Below are 23,709 nucleotides of genomic sequence, written 5' to 3' on the forward strand. Positions count from 1 at the left end.
AATGAGGTTCTGGTCACCCCCTTTCTCCAGCCAGCCTGTGTTCTCCACAGCACATTTGTGACCTACGCTGTCACCACCTGTGTGCCCTGGTTGGGGACCATGCACAAACTGACCGAGGGTGCCCTCCTTTGGACTGCTTGTGGCCCTAATGAAAGCATTCAGCAGGACTGGATGTCTGGCACTGCCAGCTGCTACTCAGGCAGAAGGTGCCCTCCACGCCAAAGCTGCAGGCTTGGGCCTCCGGGAAGGGCTCTCAGGAGCTATGAACACTGTGCCAGACAGTCAGCCATACTGAAGACTTCAAATGCTGAGAATTCATTTGGCAGAAGGGGGAGTGGGATGGGGACACAGAAATTACTCTTGCTATTGTGTGATCCCTTTGCTGTGATATTCTACACATGGAGGAGTGACAGCTGCTCCTTTACCCTCAGGCGAACCAGCCAGTCCAGGCAGAACCAGCCATGGGAATCTGTCCCCTCTACGATGCATTTCTGAGACAATGCTGGCAGGCCTTTCTAGACAAGTGAGAGGAGATGGGCCTGGCACTGGCATTGACTCCCAGATGAACCTGGCAGTATCCAGGGTTGGAAATCTCTGACTGACAGGCACTCTCAGGAGCCTTACAGCAGTCTGCTTCTCCTGTACATCCCAAGGTCAACGATGGACAGCCACTCAGAGGCACTCCAAACGTTGCTATCCTGAATTAAACCAAGGATCCAAACTGTCCTGATACGGTCCTTGTTTGGGCCTGAAGATGGCAGGAACAGAGGGTGATTGTTGCAGCGGGACGAAAAGGAGGGCTCAGGAGAAAGGAGCTGTATTTTCCAGTGCCTCTTCACTGCACACACCTCTGAGAGGCTGGTGCCATCTGCGTTCAGCTGCTCTCAGGCTCCTTCTGACAATGGGAACCCGCTCCCCTGCAGGACTCATGCACAGAGCACAGGAGAGTGCTACAACTGTGCACATTCCCTCGTGATAAAGGGGAAACAAGGACACAGTCACGTGCTCATCTATACCTGCATGGAGTCCTGGACAAATCTCTGCACCCACGTGCCTTCACACAAAGCCAGCTGCACAGTGGTTGCCACAAGACAAGAGCAGATGTGTGAACAAAAGCAACCGGGCACTCAGGTGAGTGCACAAGGTGAGCCTACAAGGACAGGTGCTATATTATGGACCTCGTTCTCATAGTACCTGGGGTTGGTGGGACTGTGAAGCTCAAGGGCAGCCTTGGCTGCAGTTACTGTGAATTGGTGGAATTTAGGTTCCTGAGCACAGTGAGGAGGAAGCACAAGAAACTTGCTGCCCTGGACTTCTGGAGAGCAGACTTTGGCCTGCTCAGGCATCTGCTTGGTAGAGTACCATGATACAAACCCCTGAAGGGGAGATGGGCCCAAGAAGGCTGGTTAATATTCCAGGAATATTCAAGCAATATTCAAGGATTACCTCCTCCAAGCTCAGGAGTGATGCATCCCAAGAGGGAGTCAGGCAAAATGCCAGGAGACCTGCATGAATGAACATGGAGCAACTGGCTGAACTCAAACATGACAGAGAAGGCCATAGAGGGTAGGAGCAAGGACAGGTAGACTGGAAAGAATATAGATACATAGTCTGATGAGGCAAGATAGGAATCAAGTTAGGAGAGCTAAATCGAAGCCAGAATTGAATTTGGCCAAGGAAAGAAGCTTTGTTTCCATGCTTGTCTGCCTTGACAGTAGCATGTCCAGAACATGGAGGGAGGTGATTCACGGCCTGTGCTCCGCTCCATTGAGACCCGACCTGTGATATAGTATAAACTCACTTTAGGATAGAATAAAACTTGTGGTTAAAAGTTAGCAAGGACAAAGTAAACGACATCTTGTTATCTGTAGACCTTCTGTTATGTTTAAGCATCTTGTTATTTGAAAACATCCCAGTATCTGTTAACCGTTAGTCAGGCTGAGACTTGAGATAACTTGAGTCAACTGTCTTGTCTTGTTAACTGAGACTTCCTGTTATCTGCCGACCCTCAGTTAAACTGAAAGCCAACTCAGCATTTTTACAGCTTGGAAAACAACTGATTAAACAAAGGTGAAAAGTGCATTATGAGGAAGACCTACGGCCTTCCTCCCAAAGACCACTGCCCACATCCTGGAGACCCCGGCCCACAATTCTTGGAAGACTTATGCGCAAGTGCAAGGACTGATAAGCTAATTAGCATACGAAGCGAGGGTAGGCGGGGATAGGTAATGAATATGTATGGGTGCTAATTGAATATTCATTGTTTCGCTGTATAAATATGAGATATTTTGTCACTTCGAACGTGCACGATAGGCGGAAGGATCCCCCGTGCATCCAGCGCTGCAATAAAGAATATCACAGAATCACAGAATCTCTAGGTTGGAAGAGACCTCAAGATCATCGAGTCCAACCTCTGACCTAACACTAACAGTCCCCACTAAACCATATCCCTAAGTTCTACATCTAAACGTCTTTTGAAGACTTCCAGGGATGGTGACTCAACCACCTCCCTGGGCAGCCTGTTCCAATGTCTAACAACCCTTTCAGTAAAGAAATTCTTCCTAACATCTAACCTAAAACTCCCCTGGCGCAACTTTAGCCCATTCCCCCTCGTCCTGTCACCAGGCACATGGGAGAACAGGCCAACCCCCATCTCGCTAGAGCCTCCTTTAATATACTTATACAGAGTGATAAGGTCACCCCTGAGCCTCCTTTTCTCTAGGCTGAACAAGCCCAGCTCCTTCAGCCGCTCCTCATAGGACTTGCTCTCCAGGCCCCTCACCAGCTTCGTCGCCCTTCTCTGGACCCGCTCAAGCACCTCGATGTCCTTCTTGTAGCGAGGGGCCCAGAACTGAACACAGTACTCGAGGTGCGGCCTCACCAGAGCCGAGTACAGGGGGACGATCACCTCCCTAGCCCTGCTGGTCACAGTGTTCCTGATACAAGCCAGGATGCCGTTGGCCTTCTTGGCCACCTGAGCACACTGCTGGCTCATATTCAGCCGACTGTCCACCATCACTCCCAGGTCCTTCTCTGCCTGGCAGCTCTCCAGCCATTCCTCTCCCAGCCTGTAGCTCTTCTTGGGGTTATTGCGCCCCAGGTGCAGGACCCGGCACTTGGCCTTGTTAAACTTCATACAGTTGACCTCAGCCCATCGGTGCAGCCTATCCAGATCCTCCTGCAGAGCCTTCCTACCCTCAAGCAGATCGACACACGCACCTAGCTTGGTGTCATCTGCAAACTTACTGAGGGTGCACTCAATGCCCTCATCCAGATCATTGATGAAGATGTTAAAGAGGACCGGCCCCAGCACCGAGCCCTGGGGGACGCCACTAGTGACTGGCCTCCAACTGGACTTGGCTCCATTTACCACAACTCTCTGGGCCCGGCTATCCAGCCAGTTTCTAACCCAACGAAGCGTGCGCCAGTCCAAGCCAAGAGCAGCCAGTTTCTTGAGGAGAATGCTGTGGGAAACGGTGTCAAAAGCCTTGCTGAAGTCAAGGTAGACCACATCCACAGCCTTTCCCTCATCCACCCAGCGCGTCACTTTGTCGTAGAAGGAGATCAGGTTCGTCAAGCAGGATCTGCCTTCCATAAACCCATGCTGACTGGGCCTGATCGCCTGCTTGCCCTTCAAGTGCCGCATGATGACTCCCAAGAGGATCTGCTCCATGAGCTTCCCTGGTACTGAGGTCAAACTGACCGGCCTGTAGTTCCCCGGGTCTGCCCTCCGGCCCTTCTTGTAGATGGGCGTCACGTTTGCTAGCCGCCAGTCAGCTGGGACCTCCCCCGATAGCCAGGACTGCTGATAAATGATGGATAGGGGCTTGGCCAGCTCCTCTGCCAGTTCTCTCAGTACCCTTGGGTGGATCCCATCCGGCCCCATCGACTTGTGCACATCCAAGTGCCGTAGCAGGTCACCAACCAGTTCTTCGTGGATGGTGAGGGCCACATCCTGCTCCCCGTCCCCTTCCACCAGTTCTGGGTACTGGGTATCCAGAGAGCAACCGGTTTTACCACTAAAGACTGAGGCAAAGAAGGCATTGAGCACCTCCGCCTTTTCCTCATCTCTTGTAACTAAGTTTCCCCCCGCATCCAGTAAAGGATGGAGATTCTCCTTAGTCCTCCTTTTTGTGTTGATGTATTTATAAAAGCGTTTTTTGTTATCTTTAACGGCAGTAGCCAGCTTGAGCTCCAGATGAGCTTTGGCCTTCCTAATTTTGTCCCTGCACAGCCTCGCTACATCCTTATAGTCCTCCCTAGTGGCCTGCCCAATTTTCCAAAGATTATAAACCCTCTTTTTCCTCCTAAGCTCAAGCCACAATTCTCTGTTGAGCCAGGCTGGTCGTCTTCCCCGCTGGCTCATCTTTGGGCACATGGGGATAGACCGCTCCTGTGCCATTAGGATTTGCCTCTTGAATAGCACCCAGCCTTCCTGAACCCCTCTGCCCTTCAGAACCGCCTCCCATGGGACTCCACCAACCAGTGTCCTGAGCAGCCTAAAGTCAGCCCTCCGAAAGTCCAATACAGTGGTTTTACTGGTTCCCTTCCTGGCCCCGCCAAGAATAGAGAACTCCACCATTTCGTGGTCACTCTGCCCAAGACTGTTCCCGACAATCACATCCTCCACCAGTCCTTCTCTGTTTGTGAAGAGAAGGTCTAGCAGGGCACCACCCCTGGTAGGTTCACTAATCAGCTGCGTCAGGAAGCTATCTTCCACTTTCTCCAGAAACCTCCTAGACTGCTTCCTCTGGGCTGTGTTGTGCTTCCAGGATATGTCTGGGAAGTTGAAGTCCCCCACGAGTACAAGCGCTGACGATTTCGCAACTTCTGTCAGCTGCCTGTAGAACTCCTCATCCGTCTCCTCATCCTGGTTCGGCGGTCTATAGCAGACCCCGACCAGGACACTAGCCTTGTTGTCCCTGCCGATCCTAACCCAAAGGGACTCGATCTTGTCATTCCTAGCCTCGAGTTCTACAACATCGAAAGACTCTCTAATATAGAGAGCCACACCGCCACCCCTTCCATGCTGCCTGTCCCTTCTGAAGAGCCTATAGCCAGGCATCGCAGCACTCCAGTCATGAGACTGGTCCCACCACGTTTCCGTGATGGCAACCAAGTCGTAGCCTGCCCGCTGCACGATGGCTTCCAGCTCCTCCTGTTTGTTACCCATGCTGCGTGCATTGGTGTAGATGCACTTCAGCTGGGCCTTTACCTTATCCTCCGGCCTTGCCACTGCTCCCCCTGGTACAGCCCCAACAGTCCTCGCTCCAGCCCCATCCCCCTTCTTACCTAGTTTAAAGCCCTATCAATGAGCCCCGCCAGCTCCTGGCCCAGGATCCTTTTTCCCCTAAAGGATAGGGACCCGTCTACGGCCACCAGACCAGGTGCTGAGTAAACTGCCCCATGGTCGAAAAACCCAAGATTTCTGCGTAGGCACCAGCCCCGGAGCCACGTGTTTAACAGGTGGGCTTTCGTTGTCCTCTCCGTACCCCTCCCTGTCAACGTAGGGACGGACGAAAAAACTACTTGCACTCCTGCTCCGTCCACTAACCGTCCCAGTCCCCTGAAGAATAATACCACTTAAAGAAATTTTGGCTTTGATCTTTAAATCACCTGGAGTGATAATACCACTTAAAGAAATTTTGGCTTTGATCTTTAAATCACCTGGAGTGCTGTGTTCAGCTTTGGGGCCCCCAGCACGAGAAAGATATAGCCCTGTTCAAGTGGGTTCAGAGCAGAGCCATGAAGATGATCAGAGGGGACCCATCCAGCACATCCAGTGAGTCTTCTGCCCTCCACTGATGCATTCCTGCCCTAGAAATCCTTGGACATTTCATCCTAGCACTCTAAAGAAACCATCACTGCAGAATGGCCATGGCCTAGATCTGCAAATGAAAAGGCAGCAGTGCAGGAAACCAGTGCACAGCCCATATCATTTGTAGGGATGGTTTGCATTCAAGATGAGCTTGTCAGAAAATTGTTACCTCTGCCAAGGGTGCCTCTGGGCCTGTGGCAATGAAGTACCAGTATAAAAGGCAGCCCAGCTCTCTGCTCTCTCATCCAATTCTGTTGCCTCATCCTCCTTGGTAACCAGGTGAGTCTGAAGCCCTCTCTCCTCTTCTTCTCAAGTAGAAGGGATCTTGCATTAATAGACATCTCATCTGGTGAAGGTTCAGAGCGATGCTGGGCCTTGGAGTTCCTTCCCATGGGAGAGGGGTGGAGAGAGACGTTCTGTGTAGAGAGAGGCTGGGATATGGTGCAGAGGTAGACTTTTGGGTTATGTGCAACATGATTGTCTCATTGGATCAGCCTGCGCTTTGAAGGGCCCTGTCAGTACAAAGCGATGAAGACCATGAACCTCCTGGCACAGCCTCCACATCCACCCTCACCAGTTGCCTTAGCTCCTTTGTGGTGGGATAATGGGGCTGCTCCTCACCATATGCTCTGCTTCCTCTCTGCCCTCTCTCCCAGGTGCATCTCCAGCCCAAGACATGTCCTGCTACAACCAGTGCCTGCCATGCCGGCCCTGTGGCCCGACCCCGCTGGCCAGCAGCTGCAACGAGCCCTGCGTCAGGCAGTGCCAGAACTCCACCGTCGTCATTGAGCCCTCTCCCGTAGTGGTGACCCTGCCCGGCCCCATCCTCAGCTCCTTCCCGCAGAACACCTTTGTGGGATCCTCCACCTCTGCTGCCGTTGGCAGCATCCTCAGCTGTGACGGAGTCCCCATCACCTCCGGGTGCTGTGATCTCTCAGGCATTTCCAGCCGCTACTGTGGCAGAAGGTGCCTGCCCTGCTAAAGCCACTGCCCATGGCCCTGGGGTTCCAGCACGACCATGGTGCTGGACAAAAGAAGGAGGAGTCTTCAGGCCATTGCTTTCAAAATGACTGACCTTCCTCACCTCCTCTGGCAAACATTGGCAGGAGCCTGACCAGGGGCTAGCCTGAGATCTCTGAAAACATGGCCCAAGTCTCTTCTTCCATTCCTCCACCTACCGCCTTGCCCCCCTTTTCGTACTGTTCTCCTCCCTTGCGCTGTGGGGATCATCAGATCCAGCCCTGCCACTGTGGTAACAGCAGACTAATGCCCTGCATGAACTCCTCCATGGGCAAAGGATGCTGCCTCTTGGTTGGCCCTGGTGATCCCTGCACTGAAGGGCCTCTGCTCAGAGTGACCTCCTTTTCCTCTGTACACTCTTTAAAGTTTCCAGCAACCCAGCCTTGGCTGTAGATGTTTCTTCCCTCTGCGTATGCCCTCCTGAGCCGCCCAGCGAGAATTGTCTTGCCCTTGGTGGGTATAAGATGGGCGTTTAAGGAGCCTTTTCCCCACTCCCAGAACAATGGGAGGTTGCGACATGCTGCAGAGGGTCCTCTCTTGGACAATGCCCCTTGGGGCTGAAGAAGACATTCCTCACTTTCACAGAGCAAGGGGCAATCTACCCTTGCCTTGCAGCATCTCTGCCCACAGCTCCCCCCTGTCCTGCAAACAGAGAGCACAACCTCTGCTGTCCTCACGGAAGAAGCTACGAGTCTGTGGGAGGCTGTGGAGGCTTGGCACCCTGTAGGCTCTTAGGAACGGGCTTCTTCTTGCTCAGGACAGTGCTGTGCTGGGGAAGCAGGTGGGGACAGAAGATGGATGGCAGATGTGGGGAATGGGTGGAATAAGTGCAGGGATGCCCGACTGCTTCTACTCCACCCTCATCTTCCCTCGTTTGCCCTACCTCAGGGCTATGGCCAGCACACATGGGCATGTGTGGCAGGAACACATGTCCCATGAGGCCCAACCGCCCCCAGCAGAGCACTTGGCAGTGCCCAGGTGATGGCACACATGCAGGGCTGATCCCCTTCCACAAGTCAGCATTGGTGTTCGCCGTAATGGACCATACATGGCAATCTCCAGTCCCTGAGGACCCTGAACCCATATGGGGTGGGTCAGTGCAGAGACAGCAGACAGTTTGCATGCCCCCACACTGCTCTAGGGTGCCCACTTGCCCCCAAGCATGCAACAGCTTTCCTCAGGTGCAGGACGTGCACTCACAGGGACTTCCTCATGCTCATTTCCACTTTTCCTGACCATTTCCTTTGCTCCTGCTCAGGCAAGCTGTTTCTCTGTTTCTTCTTTTGGTTATGTAGAGGCTATGTTCAGGATGTGTGCAGCTCTCTGGTGCCCAGTTGCACTTCAAGGATGCCCATTGTTTCCAGGCCCTGTTCGACTGCTGGCAGATATTTTTCCTGTCAGTGCTTTTCACCCCCATGATGTTTCTCACCAGTATCTAATTAGAGCCTAGTAACCTCTGTAACAGCTCCCATCAGAAGGGAGCTGTCCTTCCTCCCTGTCTTTCCCTGCTTAATTACAGAGCTCTTTCCTTATGGATACATGTATGTCCCTGCTTCGTACAGCCTTGTCACATCCAGAAGGAATCAACCATGCAAGCAAGAGACGAGCCAAAGGTGTGCTGGGGTAAACCCTTTGTCTTTCCTGGTGTCAGAGGAATGGAATCAGCCACAGCTGCAAGAGAATGCAACCAATTTAGCCCAGGTGAAGGTATGGCACTGCCAGGGCTAAGGTGTGGGGTAGACCACAGGAAAGAGACCCAGGCAGAGCTCTAACAAACATTTCTGCTTTGTTGGGATGGCCCATTGCCCTGGAAGGGCTTGGCCCATGTTGCAACCCAAAATATGACTAGTAGTTCCTGGAGACATTGGTTTCTTAATTGCTCTGCTGTTTATTGCCTACCTTAAATGCCCCAGGACACTGTTAGCAGTATATAATGCTTGGGTGAAGTTCTGGGTGCATGTCATTGGCTAATGGACAAAACTGTGGTTGGGATACGCTTCTACGTTTGCACAAGGCAGCTTAGCTTGGTTGAAAAACATGCTACCATGAGCAAACACCTTTGCTCTAAAATAAGACGTGAGGCTGCCCCTTTGCCTTCAGGAGAAACAGCCAGACATGGGCTGGATGGGAATCTGTCCCCTCTGCGATGCATTTCTGAGACAATGCTGGCCGGCCTTTATAGACAACTGTGAGGAGATAGGCCTGTCTCCAGCACTGACTCCCAGAAGAACCTGGCAGTGTCCAGGGGCGGAAATCCCTGACTGACAGGCACTCTCAGGAGCCTCACAGCAGTCTGCTTCTCCTATACATCCCAAGGTCATCGATGGACAGCCACGCTGAGGCACTCCAAACATTGTTACCCTGAATTAAACCAAGGATGCAAACTGTCCTGATTCGGTCCTTGTTTGGGCATGAATTTGGGAGAAACTGAGGAACATTGTTGCAGAGTGAGGAAAAGGAGGGCTCAGGAGAAAGGGGCTGTGTTTCAGTGCCTCTTCCCTGCACACACCTCTGGCAGGCTGCTGCCATCTCCGTTCAGCTGCACCCAGGCTCCAGACCCTTTCAGCAGAACCGAAGTGCCTTGGAGGGGCCGGGCTGGCGGGGGAACCCCCGCGGCTGCGGGACGAGGTGGTCCTGGCGGGCGGAGCGGCAGCGCCCCCTGGGGGCTGTGCCCCTGCCTCGCCCCCGCCACACACGCCCGGCCCCGCCCGCCACGGTTCCTGCACGGCCGCAGCCCCGGCTCCTCTCCCCGTGGCTCTCAGGGCGCAGTAATACACCGCCGCGTCCCGAAGCCGGGGCTTGGTGAGCCACAGGGCGCTGGACCGGCGGTCTGCTGCCACCACGAGCCACCCCGGCAGGTCCGTCAGTTCTCTGGAACCACTGAAAGCGCTCATGAGGAATGCGGGTCCTTGGCCCGGGAGATGGCGGTACCAGTGGATGACTTCACCAGTCTGGATGTTGGGGTGTGAGCAGGTGATGTTGATGCTGGTGCCCTCCCTGGTCTCTGCCCATGGTTCCTGCTGCACCTGGGCTCTGCACACAGCCACTGCCGAGAAAGCAAGCAGGAGAAAACTCAGAAAACGTCTTTCCTGCACTGAAAATGTCACGCAGGGGGAGAGGGGAGAAGAAAACAGTTGACAGCTGATGCGAGCTTTTTCTCAGAAGAAAGCATGCAAAGGAATTTCACTGGGAATGGTTATTAGGGGACCAAGTCGGAGCAGGGCTGTTTGGGAGGAGAGTCCGAGCCAGGAGGAGAAGGGAAGCAGGCAGCAATGAGTGGGGGTGTGCCGAAAGGAGAGGAGGGAGGCAGGGAGCAAGGCAAGGTGGGAGGCAACGGCCGGCTGAGCTCGCTGGAGGCAGACGGGATGGCTGCAGAGGGAGGCCAGAGGGGAGCGAGGTCCGTAAGAAGCCGGCGGGCCAGAAGCGAGGGCAGCCCCGTCCCGTCCCGTCCCGTCCCCGGCGCCGGCAGCCCCGCGCACCCAGGAGCACCGCGGCCAGCGCCGCCAGCCCTGCGGCCCGGCCCTGCCGCATCCCGCCGCTCCGCCGCCCGCGCCGCGCTGCCCCCGCCAGCCCCGGCTCTGCTCCGCCCGCGGCGCCTCCTCCCCGCCGCCGCCCGGCGCCGCCAGCTCCGCCCCGGGGCCGCTCGGGGGCTGGCCCGGGCTGCGAGTGCTGGGCGCCTGTGGGCGGGCAGGGCTTCGGCTGCTGCCCGCGGGGCTCTGCCCGTCCTGCAGCCCAGCCCGGGATAGGAGAGGCAGAGGGAGAGAGAGTGGGAGATGGAGCGGGAGCGAAAGGGCGAGGGAGCGGAGACAGCAGCTGCCCGTCTGCTACGGCATCTCCTTTGGGAGTGGGAAGGGGAGAGGAGGGCAGTGAATGGGGTAGGAGATGAGTAGGGAGAGAGGAGAGAAGGGGGAGAGGAGAAAGCAGCTGCCTGCCTGAAGCGTCCCCAGTGGAGGGCAACGGGTCAGGCTGGGCTGGGCCTGGGAGCTTTGTGCTGTGGTGCGCTGGTATCACAGCTGTGGCCGGCACTGCTGCAGGTGTGGAAAGCCAGCAGCAGGAACGGGTCCGGGGACACAGTGCCCCGACAGCACCCCAAACCGTACGGGGCCCTGCTGTCTGGCACTGCCCATTGAGCTGTCATCGTCGGTCGAGCGTCTCTGCCCAGATTGAGGGGCACAGTTGCCACTTTCCCATTTACAGGCTTCACGGCAATAGTAGCTGAGCACGTACCCAGGAGACACACAGGCAGGGACAAGCATGCCCATTTGGGGAAGATAGACGCAGGCCAGTACCCCCAGTAGCTGCTTTTGGAGACCCCAAATGGACTTGCCACATTTTCCTGGAGGCTGAGACCCCCTTTCCCTGCTCCAGGAGCTGCACGGGGACCCCTGGCTCCAGCAGCTGACAGCACAGGGCAGGGATGTCCTTGTGCTGAGTCTGACTCCAGCAGCTAGCATCAAATCCACTTCTGCCACTCCATGAGGAATTGCTACGTTCTCCTTGCAGCACATGTGTTCATGGGACAGAGCGAGATTATGGAGACGTAAGGAAATATTCCAGAAGAGGACAGGACAGACAGCGGTGCTCATGTGCAGGGCCCAGCCATGCAAGTACAGGCTGCAGCCCCTTTTACACCCTGCTCTGTCTGCCCTAGTGTACTCCTCCCGGCTCCCATTTCCCTGCACGTCCCCTCATGGGGTTGTATAGGTCTGTCCTGCACCCACCCCAGCGTGTGTCCTAGCCCACAGCTGTAGGAGGTGCAAGGCCCAAGCTGATCTCCCTGTGGCTTCTTGATAGGCCACCAACTGGTGTTGTGACTGCCCACATTTGATCTCCTCTCTTCCTCCCTCATCATCTATCAGTCAGGTTTGTATCCGTGTGTGTTGTTTCCAGCTTCCTGCAGTTCTTTCTCTCGGCCCCCCTCCCAAGTGCTGAAGGGCTGCTTCTAGGGTAGGAAACAAGGAGGGAGGAGCTGAAAGGTAAGAAAGAAAATAAGGGCTGCTGTGGAAGCAGTGATGGCAGCTTCCCCAAGACCTCCATGTCAGAAGAGAGTAGAGAAAACGGCATGGCCCTGAAAGCAGAGACAGCAAACACAGCAGAGGAAACAAAGAAACAACCTCCCTCTGTTTCTCAGGTTTCGCATGGCTTCTTTCACCTTCTCGGTCTTTACGCTGTAGGTTGGTGCATGGGGCAGAGGGAATCACAGCCCTGGAGAAGATGGACACCACTTTGTTGTGGGAGAAGTTTGCAATGGGGTGGGTATAGAGGAGGGAACGTAGCCCCCGGCATGATACAAGTGCAGGGAAGTGAGAGTGAGCAGACAGTGTCTTGTGTCTCCTCACACGTCTACGTTCAGAGGGAGACCAGGAGCACCCTGCAGGAGCTCAAGGAGCACAGGAAAACTGGTGGTGCTGTTGTATTTAAGGAGCACAGCAGTCCAGAAGCTCTCTGCAGAAGGCAGCTGCATGACTGACAGCAAGTCCCAGAAGAAGCTGTGATTGTGTAGGGCCAGAGCAGGGCAAACGAAGGGTGAGCGCCGCTTCCATGTATATTTCATCCATATAACCAAACCTACCAATTTCTGAAATTGCACGCATTAGCCCCAGACTAAGTATGCTTCATCTCCAGAGTTCAGCTCTGTGTCCTTTGAATCCCCCTGTGAGGTGGGCGTAGACGATACACGTCTGTTTGGCTTTCTGTGTTGCACCCACAGGGTCTGTCCTTCCTCCCACAGCACAGCAACACCAGGACCCATGTTCCTCTCGTTCGATGCCATTTCTGCCCAAGGTTTCAGACCCTGCATGACTCAGCACCAGGCCCATGAGTCACAGATGTATGTGTGGCATTGGTTTCCCCATGGGGGACCTCCGTCCCACCCCACACACCACTGACACTGCACCGGCAGCAGATCCACACAGGGCTGGGCCTGCACAAAGATGGCAGGATTTCTCAGCCTTTCTCCTTGTGCATAAAGCTAATGCCATCCTTTTGAACTCTCTAGCCATGGGGAGTGCAGCTGTGTCCTGGCCTGGAGAGGCAGGGAGGGGTGACTGCCACCATGCTCTTACACTCTGAATCCTGTGGTACAGAATTAAAGAAAGGATCCAAACTGTTGTGGGCCCATCCTTGTTGGGGACTGACATTGGCAATGAACTTCTTAGGGTCAGGAGAAAGAGGGCTTCAGATACAGAAGGCTGCATTTCAGCATATGTGCTGTGGGCACTTCTGGGCTATTTTGTTCTGTGATTGTTCAGCTGTTCTCAGGTTCCTTCTTCCTCTCTTCTTGCCAAGTAAACATCCACCACACAGCTCTCTCACACCCCCTGCTGAAAGCAAGATGTTGGGAGAGAATGTGATTTAAGCTAAAGGACTTACAAGTTGAGATAGGTATAATATAATTAAGTGAAAAAGAAAGAAAAATTATAAAACTAAAGAGCGAAGGGTGTTTGGAAACAAACTGAGAGAAAATTATACTCCACTTCCCATCAGCAAGTGATGTTCGTCGAAGTCTTTGGAAGCACTGACTTAGTATGCCCACCCCTGTTTTTCCTTCCCCTTTCACATCTTTACTGCTAAGTGTGACATCATCCAGTACGGAACATCCATTTGGTTGGTTTAGGTCAGGTGCCCTGGTGATGTCCCCTCCCAACCTCATGCCCACCCCCCACCTCCCGGCTTTGTGGGGCTTGGAGAGAGTCTTGATGCTGTGTCAGCACTGCTCCACTATAGCCCCAATATTGGTGTGATGGCAATGCTGTTCTAGCTCCAAGTGCTGAGCACAGCACTCTAGGGGCTGCTGTGGGGAATGTTGAGTCTGTCCCACATAGCCCCAACACAGGACAGTGCCCACATGGGAGGAACATGTGCATGAACATGACACAGTGTACAGCAAAGATTCTGGACAGCATTTGAGCAAAGCACATGGTTTGACGTGGTAGAGAGGGGAGGTGGACTGGGAGCCTTGCAGAAGGCGCTGGAGCCAGGGCTCTTGACAAGACAATGTCAGCTTTCTTGGGCCTTGCACTTAAGGCCTGAGAATCCTATTTGTTAGCCTGAGTAGCAGTGGTAAGGAAAGTGCTGGAGTGCCCCGACTGATCACTGGTGGGTGTCATGACAGAAATAAGCTTGCGTCATGTAAGGAGATGGTGTATGATTTTATTCATTTTTTTTTTGAAGCAAAAAATGAAAGGCATCAAGTTATGGGAGTGAAGAAGGAATTCCCTATGGACAGGATCTGCAGTGTGTGTCTTGGGAAAATCCACCCGGCTCTGTCCGATGCTGGTAGAAGGCAGGATCACCTGCACATGAAAGCATTCCTTTCTGTGTACATTCATCTTGTTATTCCTTCTAACTAAAACAGCCACTGACCTGTTGGGCCTTTCTTTTGTGATCCAGAAAGGGCCCTGCACAACCTCTCCCCCTTTACAGACACCCCTGGGTCAGAGCAGGAGGAGGCAAAACAGGCCAGCAGGTTTTCCCTGAGGGCAGTGTCAGCAGGGTTAGGGTCACAGGCAGGAGCTGGGTCACCTGTAATCAAAAGGGCCCCAGAGAGTCCCTAGGGAGTCACCCTGACTGACAACATTTGCCTTTACTGGACTCTTCCAGCACGTGAGCTGAGTCTTCTGCCCACACTGACATGTGTTGCCTGGAAATACTTGGGCCTCCCTGCCTGCCACTCAGGAGTTGCCTTCTTTGGGGAAAGGGCATAAAGCAGGAAATGAAAAGCAGCATCACAGGAAGGCAACACACATCCCGTATCATTAGATGGGATGTTTTTCATGCATGAGTAGCTTGTCAGAAAATAGTCCCTGCTTCAAGGGATGCCTCTGGACATGGGGCAGCTAAGGCCCACTATAAAAGCCAGCCCAGCTCCGTGCTCTCTCATCCACTTCTCTGGCCTTCTTCTTGTTGGGAACCAGGTGAGTGTGAAGCCCCTTCTTGTCCCCCTCATTCTCCCACAGGAGGACTCAGTTCCTTGGACCTTTCAGCTGCTATCAGCTGTGTGCCCTGCCAAATCTTGGGACTGCTGATTGTGGGAGAGTCAAGGGGTAGAAGGTTTGTCATGGAGGAAGATTGGGCCTTTGGTGTGATGGCTCCTGTGCTGGAGCCTAGGGTGTATCCCGGCTGCAGTGGCTCTTTTTGGGCCCTGTCAGGATGCAGCCAAGAATGCCTCGCACATCCCTGCACAGCCTCCAGCTCACAGTACTGCCTGTGCCTTGGATCTGTTAGGGTGGGGTGACTGGCTGCTCCTCATGCATTTCCATGTTAAACTTCCTATCTGCCCTCTCTCCCAGGTGCACCTCCTGCCCCCAGACATGTCCTGCTACGACCAGTGCCGGCCATGCCAGCCCTGTGGCCCGACCCCGCTGGCCAGCAGCTGCAACGAGCCCTGCGTCAGGCAGTGCCAGAACTCCACCATTGTCATCCAGCCCTCTCCCGTGGTGGTGACCCTGCCCGGCCCCATCCTCAGCTCCTTCCCGCAGAACACGGCTGTGGGATCCTCCACCTCTGCTGCCGTTGGCAGCATCCTCAGCTGTGACGGCGTCCCCATCAACTCTGGGTGCTGTGACCTCTCCTGCATTACCAGCCGCTACTGTGGCAGCAGGTGCCGCCCCTGCTAAAGATGCCAGACAGTGCCCCAGACCAGGACCCCAGGAACTCACAACATGCTGCTGGCCAAAATGGATGGAAGAAGAGACCTCATGTTGTTGTTCTAAGAGGACCTGACCATCTCTGGCTTGTCCTGTAAAGACAGATAGGAAGGGGCCAGCCCGGAGTCTATGACAACATGACCAATGTCTTCCTATCCTGTTTTCTACACGCTCTTTTTCTTTCTTTGCTTTCTTGCCCTCTCCTTTGTGTGAGGCCCCCAGAAACCAGCCTGGAGAGACCTGATATCCCCTCTCCCCATGTGGGCCAGGTAGATTGATGCCCTGTTGCAAGTCTGCCATTGGAAAAGCTGAACAGATTTTTGTCTGCTCCTGCTTGCTACGATCTCGGGGCCTCCTCTTGGAGTCACCTCCTTTCCCTCCTGAGCCTTGATAAACATTTGCAGCAACCCTGAGTGTGTCCCTGTGTGGTCTTTTCATCTGGATACTGATGGCCAAGGGAGAAAACCATTCCTTAGTGGGAATAGGCTGGGGGCACTGCCTCATTCCTCTAGGCACTGGAGGGTGGGGCATACTGCAGCAATTCCTCTTTCAGGCACTGTCTCTTGAAGGTGAGGAAGACATCCCTAGTTCCATCACAGCCAATAGCCACCAGTCCGTGACTTGTGGCATCTCCGCCTAGACAAGCGCTGTTGACATTGTAGGCCCGAGCTCTTGGGGAAGAGTGTTTGTCTTGCTTTGGATGGAGCTGTGCTGGGGGTGGAGGCTGAGACCAATATGATCCCAAAGGACTGCAGAAACTGGGAATGGGTAATTGTCTTGGTGATGGCCCTCTGTCCCTCATCGACTTTCACATTTCCTCCACCACCTAATCATGGGCATCATGTCTGGGCATGAAGAGCAGGAACAGCTTCCCTGTGCATCCCCATTACACTACAGCACAGCGTCTGGCATGGCCCAGCTGTTGCCAAGATGCATAGGGCTGAGGAGATCCACAGGTTCGTACTGGTACCAGTCCCATCAGGCCACACACTGGAGTCCCCAGGCCCTGTGAACTCAATTCCTTTTTCATAAAGGCAGGCCCAGGGCAGGGACCAATGCCCAAACACTCACGGCTGCTCAGTCTTGCTTTCTTTTCCCCAAGCATGGATCAGCTTTCATCAGGCCCTGGAACTCAGAGACCCCATAGGTTGCACAATTGCACCATGCTCCAGAAAAGACATTCTGTGGGGGCAGGGATCCCAGAGTCTCTGCTGAGACATAGCAGTGAGAATGGGACCTGATTGTGCACTCAGCAAGATCTGTGTATGGGCCCTGAATGTCACAAGGCATGTACCAGCCCAACCACAGGGCACACGCTGGGAGATCTTCTCCCAGGCACCAAGCTCCTCTGGCATTCCCAGAGCCATGAGGATGAAGTGGTCCTTGTGCTCCATGTAGCCCCACTGCTCTCCACACCCAGGTGAGGGCCTTCCCACAGTAGCACACCTCGGGGCCCTGTGGTGTGGGGGTACTTTACTTTCACAAGGACTCTTGGCCCCTAGTCCAAAGACTCTGCTCAAGCTCAGGCCTAGCATGGCATTGCCCCAGCTCTGCTGCCTGTGTGCCTGTGCCTGGGCTGGCCAAATCTTGTCAGCCTGGCCTAGCCAGCCTCTTAGGTGGTGCAGGGCCATCACTGGATGGAGCCTTCATCCAGGCCTCTCTGGAGTCTGGCCTATCAGGTATTAGCCCCGGCCCAGCTCTCACGCTGGGACCGAGACTTTCTACGCATAACACATCTATTGCCTGGGTTAGAGCAATAATCAATAGGTGCTTCTGAGCCAGAATTATCTCCTGGCTAACACTGAAGTCTGAGATGGAGGAGCATATTCACAATTTGGAGATTCACAATTGTCTTGGAAATGACAGAATCCTTCTGGAGAACAAGTCCCCTCCACATCCAGAGTTGTTGCACAGCCAGGGCACCTTCCTGCACCAGGGTGTCACTCACAGCACAGAAGTACAAGGCGCTGTCAGAAAGCTCGACTTCCTTCAGCCGCAGAACACTGGATTTCCTCTCAGTGTTCAGCTCCGTGGTGAGACGGTCAATCTGCTTGGTGCCTGCTCCTGCTTGATAGGAAATCCGTTGAGGGGCTTGTCCCTTCTTCTGCTGGTACCAGAGCAAGCCATTAAAGTTGGAGGTTTCATATGTGCAATTGGTCTGGAAGGTGTTTCCATGCTCCACGGAGACTTGTCCTTCTTGCTGGATGACGGACACCTGCCCCGTGGTTTCTGGAAGAAAGAGAAGTTCAGCAGTTCTGTGGGGAAATCTCCAGACAGCCAAACAGGAGTGAATTCAGACCTGTGGGAGATAAGGCCCCCTGTCCTTTACTGGGCTGAAAGGTCCCCAGGGCTGGGGCACAGCAAGGTGGTGTGGGGGCAGAGCTCAGAGCTCCCTGGCCAGAGCGGACCCTGAGGAGAGCTGTGCTGTGTGCCTGCTCCTCCTGCCTCACACATCAGGCAGAAGACAGACTGGACACCCTGGTAATGTCCATGGGAGGAGAGCTTTCATGTCCCTGTATCCACTTGGACACAATCTGGCTGTTTCTATAGGAAAGGGAGAAATGAGGGACGGCAGAGACTGATGAAATCTTCTCTGGTTACAGTAGGTGGACCAGAAGAGAGACGCAGAAAAGGGATGGACTGAAAGGACAAGAGAAGCAGGAGAGGTCTCTTCTCCATCTCCTCATTCCAAATTTCGAAGAATAACAGCAATGTGAGATAACCAGTCCAAGAACCAGAAACAGGAGACAACATTTACCAACATTTTCCCTGTGATTCATAATCTCTTTTTCACATAAATGTGGTAAGGCTGACGAGGGCTTCCTGGGAAAAGAAGATTTATGTCTTGATTAAAAGCCAGCACTTACCCAGCAGTTGCCCCAGGAAGGCAGTGAGGATGAGATACCCACGGTGCATGCTGAGACCGACCCTCTTGTTTGCTGTGGGAGAGAGAGTCAGAAAAGCACCTCCCAGCCCCAAGAGAACAGAGCTGCCGGAAATGACTTTGCTGGGGGAACAGGAGGAGATTCAGCAAAGATAAATTTTCTGTTCTGACTGTGCCCCAAATGCTCCCTGGGGTTTCTCCCTCCTCCAGCAGGAGCAACCTCTGAGGATTGTCACAGTCAGGGATCCTGGGAACTCTGGGAGCCGCATCATGTGCAGGGGCTGCTCTCGTCTCCTCTCCCAGTGGGGTCCTCACTTCCCCAGCTACATCTGCCTTCTCTTCTCTCTTCTGCACAGGCACTGTTTGGCCATGGCTGATGTCAGGACAGTCTTCCCCACTGAGCTTGTTCTTTCTACCTTGGGGTCCTCTGCTCCATAGAAATGTTCCTGTTTCCTGTGTGAGGAGTAGATGCCTTTCACATCCCCAGAAAGAAGGGAGGAATCATGCTACGCAGCAGCCAGGGTTTCTGGCTGTGTCCTGTTCTGGTGGGATAACCTAGCATTTGCAAGAGGAACGGGGCTCCACTGGGGTGTTGGATGGCACGAGCCTAGAGGGGACAAGGACAACCTGTTCCATTGGGCAAGGGGTGAGGAGTCAGCAGGGAAAAGGATGTGGGTTCAGTGGGTCACGTGCACTCACAATGATGGGCCACAGGGGGCACTCACCCAGGGCCACATCCCCAGCAGTTTCTGCTTCCCTGATGCTTGGGCTCCCTCTATCACCACCCCTAACACCTTGTCTGGCTAGGCTGCGCCTGGCTAGTTGCCTTGTCAATGCCTCAGATGTGTACTTCTCAGACATCCAAAGGAATGACACTCCAAGCCCTGCAGCCCCCAACTGCTCCTTTCATAGCCCCCAGGCAGTGTGAACGTTCTCCCTTTCTCCAAAAATATTTACCGCATGAAGCAGTGAATCCTCTTCACTGCCTGTGGTGTCCCGAAACAGAAGGAGATTGTTCATGGAGAAGTTTGGGATCTGCATGGCAGCTCACCTGAGTAGGCACAGAGCTCTGCTGTGCTGTACAGAGCTGTGCTGTCCACATCCTTTGGCACGTGGTAGTGTGCATGTGGCAAGTCTGTAGGAGTGAAGCAACGTGTTGTTGTTCGATGAATAGAGCTCTCCATTTCAAAGAAGAATTACACAAAATCCCAGAAAATCTCCAAAGATAACAATGCCAGTGAATCTCAGCAGGAGCAGGATCTGCAGCATGTGCCTTGCCCTGACAAGTGGTCTGTCTTATGTTCCTTGGTGAGCTCCACCACAACCACTCTCTTACTCCCCCTCATCAGAAGAGGGTGAGAAGAAAAAAAATTAATATAAGGGAAAAGTAAGAGAGAGAAATAAGCAAGGGCTGCACAGAAGCACAGAGAGAAAAGAAAATTATTCTCTACTTCCCCTCAAAAAGTGATGTTTGGCCATCTCCTGGCAAGCAGGGCCTCAATACTCGTAGCGATTGTTTGGGAGGACAGATGTCTTCATAATGAGAGCTCCCTACTTTCCTTCCCCTTTGCCGCCTTTTATTGCTGAGTGTGACATCACATGGAATGGAATATCCCTTTGGATGGTATGGGTCAGCTGCCATGGTGATGTCCCCTCCCTTCTTTTGCCAACCCTCCACTTCCTGGCTTTGGAGGTGTTGGAGAAAGAATCTTGATGTTGTGCCAGCGCTGGTCCATAATTGCCCAAACATTGTTGCGATGGCAGTGGAGTTCTAGCTCTAAGTGCAGAGCACAGCACCCTAGGGGCTACTGTGGGGAATGTTATTTCTGTCCCAGACAGTCCCAGTACAGCTCCATAAATCAGGGACAACTCTTTGGGCCTGACTATTCAGCCAGTTTCTAACCCAATGAAGCATGCGCCAGTCCAAGCCATGAGCAGCCAGTTTCTTGAGGAGAATGCTGTGGGAAACGGTGTCAAAAGCCTTGCTGAAGTCAAGGTAGACCACATCCACAGCCTTTCCCTCATCCACCCAGAGCGTCACAGAGTGTCATAGAAGGAGATCAGGTTCGTCAAGCAGGACCTGCCTTTCATAAACTCATGCTGACTGGGCCTGATCGCCTTCCAGCCCACTCCTTCTCAATTTTCCACATTGCAGCTAACAGCCAGCTAACTCTCCTTCCTTCCTTTTCGCTTTCCTTACTGTACATGCATCTTTCCATTTATTAAATTCATTCCTTGAGGGATTTGGATTGTGGTGTATTGAGCTTAGCCATTGCTGCTTTGCACCTTGCCTTCCATTTCCAAGAAAACCCTTTCACAGTGGGGCCCATTTCTCAAGGGAACCATTCATTATTCTAACACAAGGCTCCTGCTGACTACACCCAGCTCTGTCTCCCAACACTACAGAGCACTGGCAGGTTCTCTACGGATCCTTGGCGGAATGAGGACTGGCCACAGGTTGTGGTTGTAATTAGGGATGTATTATTACATAATAAATTACTAGAAATACTAAAAATTACTACAAAATCCTAAAGCTTACTACAAATAAATTGCTAGTTTGATTACTAGCTTGATAACACCAATGCCCTTTCTCGCCACAATGGTGGGTATCTCAGCATGCTGGGGCCAGTGAGAGGGAGAGACAAGGAGGCAGGGGTGCACATTAACAGCCCCTTCCACATGATGAATATTTGCCTTTCTGTTGGTTATGCTAACCACACTGCCAGGCATCAGGAGCAGGGGCTGCTGGCTCACCACAAGCCCCAGGTGTCCTTGCTGGGCAGGCTCAGCTCAGAGGGCTATGCAAACTGTGATGAGACGGAACTGCACCTCACAGCACCCGCACCTTCCTGTATAAAGCTGCAAGCTGAGGGCACCAGTGTGGGCTCAGTGCACACAGGTAGACAGCGCTGTCCTGGAGCTTGGCATCTTGCACGTGGAGAAGCACCTGGGAGTTCTCCATGGAGAGCACGGAGGAGATCCTCTCAGAATGCACATGAGGCTTGAACTTGCTCACCTGCAGCAAGAACTGAGGGGACTGGGTCAGGCGCTGCTGGTACCAGAAGATATAGGGAGCAGAGTAGCTGGTGGAGAAATTGCAGTGCAGAGTAGCGTTGTGTCCCACCTGGATGGCAGTTTCTTGTGCAAACTGCACCACAGAGTCCTTCTGTGCATGACCTGCAAAGCCAGAACAGCATCTCAGCACTGCTTGAAGATGTATCTGTTCTCCCCCTCTCTCTCCTGTGTCTATCAGCTCACCAACTTGTTCACTGTCCCCACTCTCCATCTCCCTTTTCATGGGCTATAGAATGCTGAGCTAAGTACACATGCACTCTTCTTTCTGCAGGTGTTATTCAATTCCCATAACCAAGTCTGTCAGCTTACCTACTTTTTAGGAGTATCTCACCAGGATTTGAGTCCTTATGTACCTGTGAACAATGCATGTATGAATGCTAGGCATCTGCAAAGGAAAAGTGTAGAAGCTTATTCATCCCTGTACACTCGTTGCTCCTGACGTCTCCCAGACTGTCTCCCGTACTGGTCTGCAGCCCCTGCTCTCCCTACAGAAAACACTTCTAGTTCTTCCAGGAGGAAGGAGTCCAATTTCCCCCCTCCAGAAATGATGGGATGCCATCTTGACCCTAGCTTGCCCTGCCTCAAAGTCACATCTCACCAAAGTCTGACAGTGCCAACAGGGCTGCCAGGAAAAGCAGGACCATGTCACGCTCTCGCCTTCACAGGGTGCCCACGTAGTGCCTGGAAAGAGGGAGCTCAAGCTTGCAAGTTCACTTCCCCTTCTGCCAGCTCAAAGCAGCCTCTAAACCTCAGCACAGAGGGTGGAGCAAAGCTCTCCCCCTGCTGCTCCTTGGGGCTCACCTCTGCCCTAGCAAGGCTCTCAAGAGAGGGATGGACTAGTGGCTAAAGCAGTCAGAAAGGAATCCAGCCAATCTTTGCCGTGCCCTAGGATCCCCATGGCCAGCCAGAAGTGTTCCAGCACAGGGAGCGTCACACTTGTGTAGTTAGCTCACAGCTGAAAGCCTGTGAAGCCTAGGACATTTCACTTGGTCAGCTGTAAGGCAAAAGGGCACCAACATGGCCACTGTGTGCTTCCCTCTTTTTGCCCCTTCCAGCAGGTGGGCAGCCCCAGCAAGGGGCAAGTGTCCCCAGTGGCCTCCCCCTCCCATCCAGAACCCGGCCAGACACAGAGACCTGCACCCACCTCTGCTGTCAATGAAGATGGGATTGCTTCCCCCACCCCTCTTCCACCCAATCCCCTGGGAGAGCCACACACTATCTGGCAGGGAAGGACGCCCCACCACAGCCCTCTGCTCAGCAGTCAGCAGCTCTGCACACACACACAGGAGTGAATCCTGCACCAAGGGCAGACCTTCAGCAGCGCGGGCTAGTGCAGCAAACCCCTCAGTGACTCAGTCCTTTGGCAAGATCCAAGGTTCCAACACGTGTCATTAGAGTGAGTGACCAGCACAGATATTTGTTGTATTGCCAGGACATCATCTCAGCGCCAGAGGTCCTGGATTTGGGCTTAGGAAGAAACCAGTACAACAAGCTCTTGGAAAAAAGACCACTGCAGAAAACGGAGGAAACCCAATGTGGCTGTTCTGATGCTCGCTCGGGCCCGTGCTGTTTAACTCCAGGCCCTGCAAGGGGACTTCCAAGCACCGGCAGCGACCCCACGCGGCCCGACTGTGGCTGTGCCCCCGCCTCGCCCACGCCCCACCTGCCCGGCCCCACGCCCTGCGGGGCACCCCCTGATGCCTCCAGCTGCACAGGCCGTTGGCTGCCTTTGCTGCAAGGGCGCGCTGCTGGCTCGTGTGTGGCTGGGTGCCTCCTGCACCCAAAAGCCTTTCCTGAGGGTCTGCTTCCTTGGCAGCCAGCCCCCATCCTGAATTACTCTGGGGGCTCTTCCTGCCCAAGAGGAAAATCCTTTTCTTTGCTCCTTTGCACCAAAATGAGGTTCTGGTCAGCCCCTTTCTCCAGCCAGCCTGTATTCTCCACAGCACATTTGTGACCTACACAGTCACCACCTGTGTGCCCTGGCTGGGGACCATGCACAAACGAGGGTGCCCTCCTTCGGACTGCTTGTGGCCCTAATGAGAGCATTCAGCAGGACTGGATGTCTGGCACTGCCAGCTGCTACTCAGGCAGAAGGTGCCCTCCACGCCAAAGCTGCAGGCTCAGGCCTCCGGGAAGGGCTCTCAGGAGCTATGAACACTGTGCCAGACAGTCAGCCATACTGAAGACTCCAAATGCTGAGAATTCATTTGGCACAAGGGGGAGTGGGGGGGGACACAGAAATTACTCTTGCTATTGTGTGATCC

General features: G+C 53.8%; 1 protein-coding gene, 1 long non-coding RNA gene and 1 pseudogene across 2 annotated transcripts; 2 read left to right on the forward strand and 1 right to left on the reverse strand.

Moving 5' to 3' along the window:
* Positions 1-5,948: 5,948 nt before the first annotated feature.
* On the forward strand, positions 5,949-7,218 carry LOC139999700 (feather keratin Cos2-3-like; annotated as a pseudogene).
* Positions 7,219-14,640: 7,422 nt separating this feature from the next.
* On the forward strand, positions 14,641-15,899 carry LOC119714161 (feather keratin Cos2-3-like). The gene is made up of 2 exons (XM_072028929.1): positions 14,641-14,754; positions 15,130-15,899. Exons 1-2 carry the CDS (start codon positions 14,656-14,658, stop codon positions 15,454-15,456), a joined length of 426 nt encoding a protein of 141 aa, XP_071885030.1. The 5' UTR covers positions 14,641-14,655; the 3' UTR covers positions 15,457-15,899.
* Positions 15,900-21,264: 5,365 nt separating this feature from the next.
* Positions 21,265-23,474, reverse strand: LOC101797094 (uncharacterized). Its single transcript, XR_011805197.1, has 3 exons — positions 22,044-23,474; positions 21,495-21,547; positions 21,265-21,398 (listed from the first exon to the last, which is right to left on the reverse strand). It is a non-coding gene; the product is annotated as an uncharacterized lncRNA (long non-coding RNA).
* Positions 23,475-23,709: the final 235 nt, after the last annotated feature.

The sequence above is a fragment of the Anas platyrhynchos genome, chromosome 28, assembly GCF_047663525.1.
Source record: "Anas platyrhynchos isolate ZD024472 breed Pekin duck chromosome 28, IASCAAS_PekinDuck_T2T, whole genome shotgun sequence".
Lineage (NCBI taxonomy): Eukaryota > Metazoa > Chordata > Aves > Anseriformes > Anatidae > Anas > Anas platyrhynchos.